Source organism: Haliotis rufescens, unplaced genomic scaffold (assembly GCF_023055435.1).
Source record: "Haliotis rufescens isolate VD_foot unplaced genomic scaffold, xgHalRufe1.0.p SCAF_22, whole genome shotgun sequence".
NCBI classification, from domain to species: Eukaryota; Metazoa; Mollusca; class Gastropoda; order Lepetellida; family Haliotidae; genus Haliotis; species Haliotis rufescens.
The window spans coordinates 861,919-876,060 of record NW_025963913.1 but is presented as its reverse complement, the minus strand read 5'-3'; the positions used below and the strand labels follow the sequence as shown (position 1 = coordinate 876,060).

Sequence of the window (14,142 nt, the reverse complement as noted above, 5' to 3'; positions counted from 1 at the left end):
GGCCTAAGCAACGTGCGCAGTATCTATGGGATATTGGCATGTTGGAAACTGGCAGAAGTAAGCGTGTAGTGGTCAGGACGTTCAATGTTTCACAGTCTGTGATTAGCAGACGACGGAACAGATGTCAGCAAACTCTCTGGGCGGAGATCAACGACAAGAGTACAGGATCGATTGATCGGTTTTGTGCGGGTTGTCGATCTGAATTAAGGAAACGCCGATACCAGGCTTAACACAAAGTTGGATGCTGTTCCATGTGGTCAAACAATTTTTTTAACATCATGATGCTTTACTCGCATATAAAACAGACATTGAAAGTGTGTAGTAACCCAACGTGAAGTGGGCGCTCCTGTAGACAAAAGAGCAAACCTCGCGAGATTTGGTTCTACGTACACCGCGCTTCACTATTATGACGTGATGCAGACCTGACACAAAAATCACAGGGACGCCCCTAATCCTGTGGCGTTTGTTTTGTTGGTTTGTTCATCTTGGATGCGCACGCATTACTCAGCATGCCCCCCTTTGCGCATCCAAGATGGCGGGACTTCCGGTAGGGGAGACCACTCTTGCTGGCTTGCCTACCAGTGTTCTGTCCTATACTACTGACGTGACGCAGACCTGTGGGTTAGAATTGGACGTAAGAAGCGACTTTATGTATGAGGCTGGCAGCCTCTCTGGTCAGTCCTACGGCGTCGATCGTTGCTTACATTCTAATTGTGACGCAGAAAATGTGACCTCATAATCGGCTTGTGAAATAGAAGAGCTCAATGTGGCATGCTCTCTGTGGTGCCCAGGAAACGAATAACACTTTCTCTGTCGATTTCTATCCTGTTTTCTGCACATAAGGTATTATTTCGCATATTGTGAATGTCATAGTGATGCAGATCTGCAATTTATAACCTATAATTGTACAAATAATTTACTGAAAAATTAATCTCAACGAAATCAATAAAACACACAATATGTTTATTATCAGGGAACATAGCACTGAACAAATCAACCCAACAGAGCAGCACTATCAATGACTGTCAGTGGGCGAGTACAGCCGCTCAGAAAGACGTGTGTGGGGACAAGGCTTCCTCCCTGGCTGTGGACGGTGTGACCAGCAGCAGCTACTGGTCAGGGACCTGCACACACACCGCGACAGGCTGGACATCCGCCTGGTGGACAGTGGACCTGGGAGAGACACACCTCATCACCAATCTCACAATATTCTTTTCAACTCCAAGCAAGTATTATTAACACATTCTACAGTAATGAATCACGACTTACCCCTCTAGGAATGGTCCATGTGTTTGATAATATACAACCAACATGAAAACCGAAATAAACGAACACTCCGTGGACAGCATGCTGTCAGTGAATCCATAACTACCTCAATTTTTGTGGATCATTCAAATCCATATATGCTGAATACTGAATCACACTGAATTACCACAGACCTGCGTGGCAACAGCCATGCTATCTGGCAGTGTTTACTTTGCAAAGGGGTTTTCGGGTTTGTGATTCGCCCTTCAAAGCAACATCTCTAGCCTACACCACATATAGTAGTATCATCATACACTGGTGAGACACCTTTATCCTTCATTTACCATCAGTGGTCTATTTGATGTTAAATGTACGTACTTCCACATGAAACAGTTATTTGTTGATTCAACCAGCCGATTACCGGGTTATATTCTCCTGTTGACGCATTGATGTACATCTCTAATTGTTTGTTTCTAGAACGAATGAGAGGTTTCTTGGTACGCGTAGACGATCATCCCTGCTATCAACAGGACCAGTCGTCCCTTCCCAGCTCCCCTGTCAGCATCAGCTGTGACACCCCTACATCTGGACAAAGTGTCACTGTTCGTCTGCCAACACTGAACGGCTCGGAATACATTCTCAATCTCTGTGAAGTGGAAATATATGGTTAGCAAAGAACATAAATGATTTATATGAAAAAACACATGCGAAATAAATATTTTATAATGATCACCCATGTGTGTGGAAGTTGATGTTTACTTCTTCGGTAATCATTGTAATGTGATAATACTGAAAATGTTTACTATTCAGTGACAACAAAATTCTAATATATTTTTACGTCTTTGCAGAGTGTGCTGACGGGAGTTTCGGGCCTGGCTGTAGTTCCTGGTGTTTGTGTAAGTACACATCTGAGGTGTGTGACAAAGCCACTGGACACTGTGAGAGTGGCTGTGCTGACGGGCACACTGGGGCGGACTGTCAGGAACGTAAGTACACATCGGGTCAGAGTCCAATGAATGAAACTATATACCAGTCTTGCACTGGAGAAAGTTAGGTCTATTTGATTCCTAAAAGGGTTACATATTACCATTATTACCATTGTCTGGTCCAGACATCATAGCTTGAATATTGCCAGAGCGGCGTTAAACAACAAACAAAACAAAATTACGTTTAAGAGTCCGATACCATGGATGCACATTCCATATTTTCGGTTTACTAATTACCAGTTCACTGCACAAATTGCCGCATGGAAAATGAAAAAAAATCACTTAAAATGTCTCTATTCATGTCCGATCCATCCTTGTGTCTATACGAATACGAACAAAATAAATTAGTAAACAACTACAAACCAGAGCAAACAATTCATATTCTGACAAACTGAATTAATTTTCTTACAGGAATTCCAACTGTGACACTCGTGTGACAGGCAGTAAAACAAATTCGAACCATTAAAAAAAATATAGGTTAATGATTTAGTTTTAGTTTTTTTAGAACCAACCCTGAAAGAATTTCTGAACAAAAACGTGACCCTAATAGAATACAACGCGTCGCCTTAGAAAAAAGACTATTTGCTCAATTTTGGAGACATAGACTAAGTCTTTTTTCGTCTGTGCGTACTGTGTAACAATGTAAACGAACTGTGTTTACCACGCAGAGTGTAAGGACCGTTTCTATGGGGCTCAGTGCAGCTCTAGATGTGGACGGTGTCGTAGTAACGCCATCTGCAGCAAAACGTCAGGCGACTGCCCGGATGGATGTGAACCAGGATGGCAAGGGAAGACATGTGACCAAGGTAACCCAGTTGTTTGACTTTCACATTACACCCACTTGCTTCAAACAAATGAAGGTACATTTTGCATTTAAATTATTTTTACACATGTTTCTGTACCTTATTGTGCTTACAGTCCACTGTGACCCTTGTAAAGTGTTTCGATTACACGTGTTACGGCCTGTAATGTGAGTGAGTGAGTGAGTTGGGTTTAACGCCGCTTTTAACAGTGTTCCAGTTATATAACGGCGTGTCAGCTTAATGTGGGAGGAAAGCCCCAAGTGATGCAGGTCTCAGACGTTTACCACTTCGTTGAAACCCACGAGCACGGGTATGGTGCTGACAAACCTAGAAACATAATCCGGGCAAACCGGGATTCGAACCCACAATCATAGGTTTCTGGTTTGCCCAAGGGACGCAACTCTCGCAGCGAATCGTGACGACTGGGCCACCCGTGCTCCCGCCTGTAATGTGGCCTTCCTATACTGTATCAGTACTTTGTACAGGGAACTGGGTATACCTACCCAAACAAGCATTCTACTACATGGTGAAAGTTTAATGGCAGGTTAATGTATGTTAGTTACAACTAACATGAGCGCAACCTCTTTTATATATGAGTCCCTCAACAGCTGCACTGTTGTTGACAGAATGTGACGAAGACAGATATGGTGACGGGTGTTCTGAGACTTGTGGTCAGTGTGCAGGGAAGTGCAGCCCTGTTAACGGAACATGTGATCAGGAGGGTTGCAGTGATGGGTGGATGGGGCAGAGGTGTGACGAAGGTGAGTGACCTGTAGCCAGGGAGGTGGACAGGGCAGAGATGTGACGTAGGTGAGTGACCTGTAGCCAGGGAGGGTGGTCGGGGCAGAGATGTGACGTAGGTGAGTGACCTGTAGTCAGGGAGGGTGGACGAGGCAGAGATGCGACGTAGTTGAGTGACCTGTAGTCAGGGAGGGTGGACGGGGCAGAGATGTGACGTAGGTGAGTGACCTGTAGCCAGGGAGGGTGGACGGGGCAGAGATGTGACGTAGGTGAGTAACCTGTAGTCAGGGAGAGTGGACGGGGCAGAGATGTGACGTAGGTGAGTGACCTGTGGTAAGGGAGGGTGGACAGAGCAGAGATGTGACGTAGGTGGGTGACCTGTAGCCAGTGAGGGAAGAGGGGGTAGAGATGTGACGTAGGTGAGTGACCTGTAGCCAGGGAGGGTGGACGGGGCAGAGATGTGACGTAGGTGAGTAACCTGTAGCAAGGGAGGGTGGACGGGGCAGAGATGTGACGTAGGTAAGTGACCTGTAGTCAGGGAGGTGGACAGGGCACAGATGTCACGTAGGTGAGTAACCTGTAGCCAGGGAGGGTGGACGGGCAGAGATGTGACGTAGGTGGGTAAACTGTAGTCAGGGAGGGTGGACGAGGCAGAAATGTGACGTAGGTGAGTGACCTGTAGCAAGGGAGGGTGGACGAGGCAGAAATGTGACGTAGGTGAGTGACCTGTAGCCAGGGAGGGTGGACGGGGAAGAGGTGTGACGTAGGTAAGTGTCCTGCAGCCAGGGGGAGTGGACAGGGTGGACATGTGACGTAAGTGAATGATTGTAGCTCGGGATGTTTGACAGGGCAGACATGTGACGAAGGTGGGTAACCTGTAGTCAGGGAGGGTGGACGAGGCAGATATGTGACATAGGTAAGTGACCTGTAGTCAGGGAGGGTGGACAGAGCGGAGATGTGATGTAGGTAAGTGACCTGTAGTGAGGGAGGGTGGACGAGGCAGAGATGTGACATAGGTAAGTGACCTGTAGTCAGTGAGGGTGGACGGTGCAGAGATGTGACATAGGTGAGTGACTTGTAGCCAGGGAGTGTGGACGGGGCAGAGATGTGACGTAGGTGAGTGACCTGTAGCCAGGGAGGGTGGACCGGTCAGAGATGTGACATAGGTGAGTAACCTGTAGTCAGGGAGGGCGGACGAGGCAGAGATGTGACATAGGTAAGTGACCTGTAGCCAGGGAGTGTGGACGGGGCAGAGATGTGACGTAGGTGAGTGACCTGTAGCCAGGGAGGGTGGACCGGTCAGAGATGTGACGTAGGTGAGTGACCTGTAGTCAGTGAGGGTGGACGAGGCAGAGATGTGACATAGGTGAGTGACCTGTAGTCAGGGAGGGTGGACGGGGCAGAGATGTGACGTAGGTGAGTAACCTCTATTCAGGGAGAGTGAACGGGGCAGAGATGTGATGTAGGTGAGTGACTTGTAGCCAGGGAGGGTGGACGGGGCAGAGATGTGACGTAGGTGGGTAACCTGTAGTAAAGGAGGATGGACAGAGCAGAGATGTGACGTAGGTGGGTGACCTGTATCCAGGGAAGGAAGAGGGGGTAGAGATGTGACGTAGGTGAGTGACCTGTAGCCAGAGAGTGTGGACGGGGCAGAGATGTGACGTAGATGAGTGACCTATATCCAGGGAGAGTGGACGGGGCAGAGATGTGACGTACGTGAGTGACCTGTAGTGAAGGAGGATGGACAGAGCAGAGATGTGACGTAGGTGGGTGACCTGTATCCAGGGAGGGAAGAGGGGGTAGAGATGTGACGTAGGTGAGTGACCTGTAGCCAGAGAGTGTGGACGGGGCAGAGATGTGACGTAGATGAGTGACCTATATCCAGGGAGGGTGGACGAGGCAGAGATGTGACATAGGTAAGTGACCTGTAGTCAGGGAGGTGGATTGGGCAGAGATGCGACGTAGGTGAGTGACCTGTAGTCAGGGAGAGTGGACAGAGCAGAGATGTGACGTAGGTGAGTGACCTGTAGCCAGGGAGGGTAGACGGGGCAGAGATGTGACGTAGGTGAGTGACCTGTAGTCAGGGAGGGTAGACGGGGCAGAGATGTGACGTAGGTGAGTAACCTGTAGTCAGGGAGAGTGGACGGGGCAGAGATGTGACATAGGTAAGCGACCTGTGGTCAGGGAGAGTGGACGGGTCAGAGATGTGACGTAGGTGAGTGACATGTTGTAAGAGAGGTTGACAGGGCAGAGATGTGACGTGGGTTAGTGACCTGTAGCCAGGGAGGTGGACAGGGCAGAGATGTGACGTAGGTGGGTAACCTGTAGTCAGGGAGGGTGGGCGAGGCAGAGATTTGACATAGGTAAGTGACCTGTAGTCAGGGAGGGTGGACAGAGCAGAGATGTGACGTAGGTAAGTGACCTGTAGCCGGGAGAGTGGACGGGGCAGAGATGTGATGTAGGTGAGTGACCTGTAGTCAGGGAGGTGGACGGGGCAGAGATGTGACGTAGGTGAGTGACCTGTAGTCAGGGAGGTGGACAGGGCAGTGATGTGACGTAGGTGAGTAACCTGTAGTCAGGGAGGATTCACGTCCATTTCGGTGTTCACCATTTCCCTTGCTGTATTCAGATAGATCTGTTTTGTTTCAAGTATGCGAGTCCGGCAGTTACGGCCTGAAGTGTGAAGGGCGGTGTGGTCACTTCACACTTAAGGCGGTCATCAAAAGTTTCGAGCTTACTCTAGGGTGAATGTTATACAGTGAAATTACATTGTCTGGTCCAGACATCATAGCTTGAATATTGCCCAGAGCGGCGTTAAACAACAAACAAAACAAAATTACGTTTAAGAGTCCGATACCATGGATGCACATTCCATATTTTCGGTTTACTAATTACCAGTTCACTGCACAAATTGCCGCATGGAAAATGAAACAAAATCACTTAAAATGTCTCTATTCATGTCCGATCCATCCTTGTGTCTATACGAATACGAACAAAATAAATTAGTAAACAACTACAAACCAGAGCAAACAATACATATTCTGACAAACTAAATAAATGTCTTACAGGAATTCCAACTGTGACACTCATGTGACAGGCAGTAAAACAAATTCGAACCATTAAAAAAAATATAGGTTAATGATTTAGTTTTAGTTTTTTTAGAACCAACTCTGAAAGAATTTCTGAACAAAAACGTGACCCTAATAGAATACAACGCGTCGCCTTAGAAAAAAGACTATTTGCTCAATTTTGGAGACATAGACTAAGTCTTTTTTCGTCTGTGCGTACTGTGTAACAATGTAAACGAACTGTGTTTACCACGCAGAGTGTAAGGACCGTTTCTATGGGGCTCAGTGCAGCTCTAGATGTGGACGGTGTCGTAGTAACGCCATCTGCAGCAAAACGTCAGGCGACTGCCCGGATGGATGTGAACCAGGATGGAAAGGGAAGACATGTGACCAAGGTAACCCAGTTGTTTGACTTTCACATTACACCCACTTGCTTCAAACAAATGAAGGTACATTTTGCATTTAAATTATTTTTACACATGTTTCTGTACCTTATTGTGCTTACAGTCCACTGTGACCCTTGTAAAGTGTTTCGATTACACGTGTTACGGCCTGTAATGTGAGTGAGTGAGTGAGTTGGGTTTAACGCCGCTTTTAACAGTGTTCCAGTTATATAACGGCGTGTCAGCTTAATGTGGGAGGAAAGCCCCAAGTGATGCAGGTCTCAGACGTTTACCACTTCGTTGAAACCCACGAGCACGGGTATGGTGCTGACAAACCTAGAAACATAATCCGGGCAAACCGGGATTCGAACCCACAATCATAGGTTTCTGGTTTGCCCAAGGGACGCAACTCTCGCAGCGAATCGTGACGACTGGGCCACCCGTGCTCCCGCCTGTAATGTGGCCTTCCTATACTGTATCAGTACTTTGTACAGGGAACTGGGTATACCTACCCAAACAAGCATTCTACTACATGGTGAAAGTTTAATGGCAGGTTAATGTATGTTAGTTACAACTAACATGGGCGCAACCTCTTTTATATATGAGTCCCTCAACAGCTGCACTGTTGTTGACAGAATGTGACGAAGACAGATATGGTGACGGGTGTTCTGAGACTTGTGGTCAGTGTGCAGGGAAGTGCAGCCCTGTTGACGGAACATGTGATCAGGAGGGTTGCAGTGATGGGTGGATGGGGCAGAGATGTGACGAAGGTGAGTGACCTGTAGCCAGGGAGGTGGACAGGGCAGAGATGTGACGTAGGTGAGTGACCTGTAGCCAGGGAGGTGGACAGGGCAGAGATGTGACGTAGGTGAGTGACCTGTAGCCAGGGAGGGTGGACGGGGCAGAGATGTGACGTAGGTGAGTAACCTGTAGTCAGGGAGGGTGGACGGGGCAGAGATGTGACGTAGGTGAGTGACCTGTAGCAAGGGAGAGTGGACGAGGCAGAGATGCGACGTAGTTGAGTGACCTGTAGTCAGGGAGGGTTGACGGGGCAGAGATGTGACGTAGGTGAGTAACCTGTAGTCAGGGAGGGTGGACGGGGCAGAGATGTGACGTAGGTGAGTGACCTGTAGTAAGGGAGGGTGGACAGAGCAGAGATGTGACGTAGGTGGGTGACCTGTAGCCAGTGAGGGAAGAGGGGGTAGAGATGTGACGTAGGTGAGTGACCTGTAGCAAGGGAGGGTGGACGGGGCAGAGATGTGACGTAGGTAAGTGACCTGTAGTCAGGGAGGTGGACAGGGCACAGATGTCACGTAGGTGAGTAACCTGTAGCCAGGGAGGGTGGACGGGCAGAGATGTGACGTAGGTGGGTAAACTGTAGTCAGGGAGGGTGGACGAGGCAGAAATGTGACGTAGGTGAGTGACCTGTAGCAAGGGAGGGTGGACGAGGCAGAAATGTGACATAGGTAAGTGACCTGTAGTCAGGGAGGGTGGACAGAGCAGAGATGTGACGTAGGTGAGTGACCTGTAGCCAAGGAGGGTGGACGGGGAAAAGGTGTGACGTAGGTAAGTGTCCTGCAGCCAGGGGGAGTGGACAGGGCGGACATGTGACGTAAGTGAATGATTGTAGCTCGGGATGTTTGACAGGGCAGACATGTGACGAAGGTGGGTAACCTGTAGTCAGGGAGGGTGGACGAGGCAGATATGTGACATAGGTAAGTGACCTGTAGTCAGGGAGGGTGGACAGAGCGGAGATGTGATGTAGGTAAGTGACCTGTAGTGAGGGAGGGTGGACGAGGCAGAGATGTGACATAGGTAAGTGACCTGTAGTCAGTGAGGGTGGACGGTGCAGAGATGTGACATAGGTGAGTGACTTGTAGCCAGTGAGTGTGGACGGGGCAGAGATGTGACGTAGGTGAGTGACCTGTAGCCAGGGAGGGTGGACCGGTCAGAGATGTGACATAGGTGAGTAACCTGTAGTCAGGGAGGGCGGACGAGGCAGAGATGTGACATAGGTAAGTGACCTGTAGCCAGGGAGTGTGGACGGGGCAGAGATGTGACGTAGGTGAGTGACCTGTAGCCAGGGAGGGTGGACGGGGCAGAGATGTGACGTAGGTGAGTGACCTGTAGTCAGTGAGGGTGGACGAGGCAGAGATGTGACATAGGTGAGTGACCTGTAGTCAGGGAGGGTGGACGGGGCAGAGATGTGACGTAGGTGAGTAACCTCTATTCAGGGAGAGTGAACGGGGCAGAGATGTGACGTAGGTGGGTAACCTGTAGTAAAGGAGGATGGACAGAGCAGAGATGTGACGTAGGTGGGTGATCTGTATCCAGGGAGGGAAGAGGGGGTAGAGATGTGACGTAGGTGAGTGACCTGTAGCCAGAGAGTGTGGACGGGGCAGAGATGTGACATAGGTAAGTGACCTGTAGTCAGGGAGGTGGATTGGGCAGAGATGCGACGTAGGTGAGTGACCTGTAGTCAGGGAGAGTGGACAGAGCAGAGATGTGACGTAGGTGAGTGACCTGTAGCCAGGGAGGGTGGACGGGGCAGAGATGTGACGTAGGTGAGTGACCTGTAGCCAGGGAGGGTGGACGGGGCAGAGATGTGACGTAGGTGAGTGACCTGTAGTCAGGGAGAGTGGACGGGGCAGAGATGTGACATAGGTAAGCGACCTGTGGTCAGGGAGAGTGGACGGGTCAGAGATGTGACGTAGGTGAGTGACATGTTGTAAGAGAGGTTGACAGGGCAGAGATGTGACGTGGGTAAGTGACCTGTAGCCAGGGAGGTGGAAAGGGCAGAGATGTGACGTAGGTGGGTAACCTGTAGTCAGGGAGGGTGGGCGAGGCAGAGATTTGACATAGGTAAGTGACCTGTAGTCAGGGAGGGTGGACAGAGCAGAGATGTGACGTAGGTAAGTGACCTGTAGCGGGGAGAGTGGACGGGGCAGAGATGTGATGTAGGTGAGTGACCTGTAGTCAGGGAGGTGGACGGGGCAGTGATGTGACGTAGGTGAGTAACCTGTAGTCAGGGAGGATTCACGTCCATTTCGGTGTTCACCATTTCCCTTGCTGTATTCAGATAGATCTGTTTTGTTTCAAATATGCGAGGCCGGCAGTTACGGCCTGAGATGTGAAGGGCGGTGTGGTCAGTGTGCAGGAAGACATCTCAGATTCACGTCCATTTCGGTGTTCACCATTTCCCTTGCTGTATTCAGATAGATCTGTTTTGTTTCAAGTATGCGAGTCCGGCAGTTACGGCCTGAAGTGTGAAGGGCGGTGTGGTCACTTCACACTTTAGGCGGTCATCAAAAGTTTCGAGCTTACTCTAGGGTGAATGTTATACAGTGAAATTACATTGTCTGGTCCAGACATCATAGCTTGAATATTGCCCAGAGCGGCGTTAAACAACAAACAAAACAAAATTACGTTTAAGAGTCCGATACCATGGATGCACATTCCATATTTTCGGTTTACTAATTACCAGTTCACTGCACAAATTGCCGCATGGAAAATGAAACAAAATCACTTAAAATGTCTCTATTCATGTCCGATCCATCCTTGTGTCTATACGAATACGAACAAAATAAATTAGTAAACAACTACAAACCAGAGCAAACAATACATATTCTGACAAACTAAATAAATGTCTTACAGGAATTCCAACTGTGACACTCATGTGACAGGCAGTAAAACAAATTCGAACCATTAAAAAAAATATAGGTTAATGATTTAGTTTTAGTTTTTTTAGAACCAACCCTGAAAGAATTTCTGAACAAAAACGTGACCCTAATAGAATACAACGCGTCGCCTTAGAAAAAAGACTATTTGCTCAATTTTGGAGACATAGACTAAGTCTCTTTTCGTCTGTGCGTACTGTGTAACAATGTAAACGAACTGTGTTTACCACGCAGAGTGTAAGGACCGTTTCTATGGGGCTCAGTGCAGCTCTAGATGTGGACGGTGTCGTAGTAACGCCATCTGCAGCAAAACGTCAGGCGACTGCCCGGATGGATGTGAACCAGGATGGCAAGGGAAGACATGTGACCAAGGTAACCCAGTTGTTTGACTTTCACATTACACCCACTTGCTTCAAACAAATCAAGGTACATTTTGCATTTAAATTATTTTTACACATGTTTCTGTACCTTATTGTGCTTACAGTCCACTGTGACCCTTGTAAAGTGTTTCGATTACACGTGTTACGGCCTGTAATGTGAGTGAGTGAGTTGTGTTTAACGCCGCTTTTAACAGTATTCCAGTTATATAACGGCGTGTCAGCTTAATGTGGGAGGAAAGCCCCAAGTGATGCAGGTCTCAGACGTTTACCACTTCGTTGAAACCCACGAGCACGGGTATGGTGCTGACAAACCTAGAAACATAATCCGGGCAAACCTTTTGGGAACATCTGGTGTGATTACTATTTGATAGTGATTCATGAAAACAGGCTCATGATACAGTCGAAATCGTACAAACGACTCTACTAATAGCAGAGATTTCTTGTGGTTATGGAGAGAGTTTTGACGCTTTTATTTAAAGGGGAAAAGGAAGTAGTACCATCCCCCCAACATGGATGGCTGTTAGACCCATTTCAGTTGAAGATACATCATGAAAGCGCGGTAGCCATCTACAGCGAATACCTAATCACTTTGATACCTGCTGCCTTGTTGGTTTTGGGTGTTCAAATGCAGCATGTGAGCTTGCAAAGTGTTGCACTTAATACTGTATAAGGGTGTGCTGCACATTCCTATTCAATTCAGGCGCGGTTACATTTACAGGCATCAGTTATGCCTGTTCGAGCAGTGACACACAATGAGGACAGATTTGAGATACATACAGGTAGACGACCAGACAGAAACTGGTATTCACATCGCCTCGCCTGCAGCGTCACGCCACAGCACTGTGCATGCAACACACACGTTGGCCACGTGCTTAGTGGGGGCAAACATTGTTTGTTGATGAATCTCGGTTTTGGGTTCAATTTAATGATACTCGAGTAAGAGAATTTCTTAGGCAAATGTAAATAAAAAGGGAAAACACATGCCATGGTCATGTGCGATGGGCATGTGTTTTAGATTCGCTATCAAATGGTGACAAGGTCTGGGAGGCAGTATCTTAGGGCGGACTGGCCGGAGCACACAAATACTATGGCACCAAACGAGCATACCTAAGACCAGTTCGGGCGACTGGTATGCAGAAGCCACGCCCTTCCTGTAGACCTGATGGACTTTGGGCAATTCCTTCTGGTAGTGGTAGGCACTGTTCAACGTATTGCATGTTGAATGATTCTGGACAAAGGATGAATATCCTGGACTGATCAGTTGGCGAAAGAATATCCCTTTTGAGAGTGCACAACGGGAACCGCAGTACAAGACGTGACACCTGTTTCCTTCTAGTCTAATAAATTCATTTGTTTTTTCAATTTATATATTTTAAACATTTTAACCCTGATTTTTTTCAGAATAAAATTCAAATCAGAATATGTAAATTAAAATCAGTGCTTCTTGTATGTAGCATGTCCAGACGGTACCTTTGGCCTAAACTGCGGACAACGCTGTGGTCAGTGTCTGGCTGGACATGTGTGTGACAAGGTGACAGGACAGTGTCCGGGTTCGAGGTGTGAGAGGGGATGGATGGGACTTCAATGTGGAACAGGTGGGATGGCCAGGTTATGGTCGTACACACACATAAAATTGTGATCAGAACAGATGAAGGTTCAGGCCTATCCGGCCATTTAATAAGATAAATCTATTGAATGTTCACTGCATTAAATGCTCCATTTCTTATTATTGTGTTCTGCTGTATATATTTTAACACAAACAGATTCTATCCATTCTACCCATCGCTGGTACAGTGAGGTTGCAGTCTTGATATTCCTGTTACCTTGATATATATGAAAGCTATAGTGAATGACTCTTTTAATCAGCCTGCAACGGCACTGGCTTCTACGGCTACAACTGCAACGAGACATGTGGGATGTGTCTCGGGGATGACTGCCACCACATCACAGGAGAGTGTCCACGTGGGTGCAGACCAAAGTATGAGGGTGCCACGTGTAACCTGAAAGGTATGTAACATGGTTTTGCTCTGGAATATGTTGGAGTCATCTGTCTTGCAACAGGTATCGTAGCTGTGGGTGGACTTGGTCGAATGTAGGTGATACATGACCTAAGATAGCTTGATCTGTCTGGGAAATGCAACTTAGCAGTGGGGAAAAAAGAGGTAGAAATCTTGCAAAGTGGGGATGGTTAGATTGGTTGGTTAGAATGTTGGGTAACGTGACATCAAAGTGTAAGGTAATTTGGTCTTATTTTGAAATATATGTAAGGGGTCTATGAAACAGAGGTCATCGGTCGTTCACGGAGAAGTAACTGCACATGATTGTTACGTCACTATCTTGAGCACAGCAGTAAAGCCGAGTTCCGTGTGTGGCAAGATTACATAAAAGAATCCCTTCATCAACCGAATTGTTTGAAAAAAACCATTGTGCCATAAGCTTGCACTAAAATCCCGTGTCAAATGATAGAACTTGCACTTGTCAAAAGTCATCGATATTAACTCTAACAAAGAAAGAATAACCTTTTTGTGGAATACTTTCCATCTACGAAATTTGCTTTTCTAAAGATTGTTACCACCTATATACTTTTGGAGGGTGTATATGTGAATTGTACCTTCTTTTGGGTGTGTCCGCCCCCCCCCCCCCCTCCCCTTCTGAAGTATGTGGAGTAATATGCCTCTCCTCGAGGAGGTGGCCTCCCCTCCCTCCTCTGGTGTATGTAGGGGAGGGAGATATTATGATATGTGGTGCTTGGGTTGTGATCGTTCTCCCCTCTGGGGCCATATCCCTTGCATGATGTGCGTTGGTCCCCTTGTAGTATGACGGGTTGAGATGCTTTTCCTGGAGCTGACTGACGAATAT

The 14,142-nt window shown here is 47.7% G+C and overlaps 1 protein-coding gene across 5 annotated transcripts in view; it reads left to right on the top strand.

Annotated features, from left to right (window-relative positions):
- Positions 1–14,142, top strand: part of LOC124116616 — a 72,119-nt gene that overhangs the window by 29,090 nt on the left and 28,887 nt on the right. For 3 of the 5 annotated variants that reach the window (XM_048401398.1, XM_048401396.1, XM_048401395.1), the window contains 10 exons: positions 974–1,225; positions 1,723–1,911; positions 2,094–2,231; positions 2,900–3,037; positions 3,661–3,795; positions 7,101–7,238; positions 7,862–7,996; positions 11,138–11,275; positions 12,738–12,878; positions 13,150–13,290. In XM_048401398.1, coding sequence (XP_048257355.1) covers positions 974–1,225; positions 1,723–1,911; positions 2,094–2,231; positions 2,900–3,037; positions 3,661–3,795; positions 7,101–7,238; positions 7,862–7,996; positions 11,138–11,275; positions 12,738–12,878; positions 13,150–13,290 — 1,545 coding nt within the window. The remainder of the gene's footprint in view (positions 1–973; positions 1,226–1,722; positions 1,912–2,093; positions 2,232–2,899; positions 3,038–3,660; positions 3,796–7,100; positions 7,239–7,861; positions 7,997–11,137; positions 11,276–12,737; positions 12,879–13,149; positions 13,291–14,142) is intronic. The other 2 variants (XM_048401397.1, XM_048401399.1) reach the window with 2 other exon arrangements.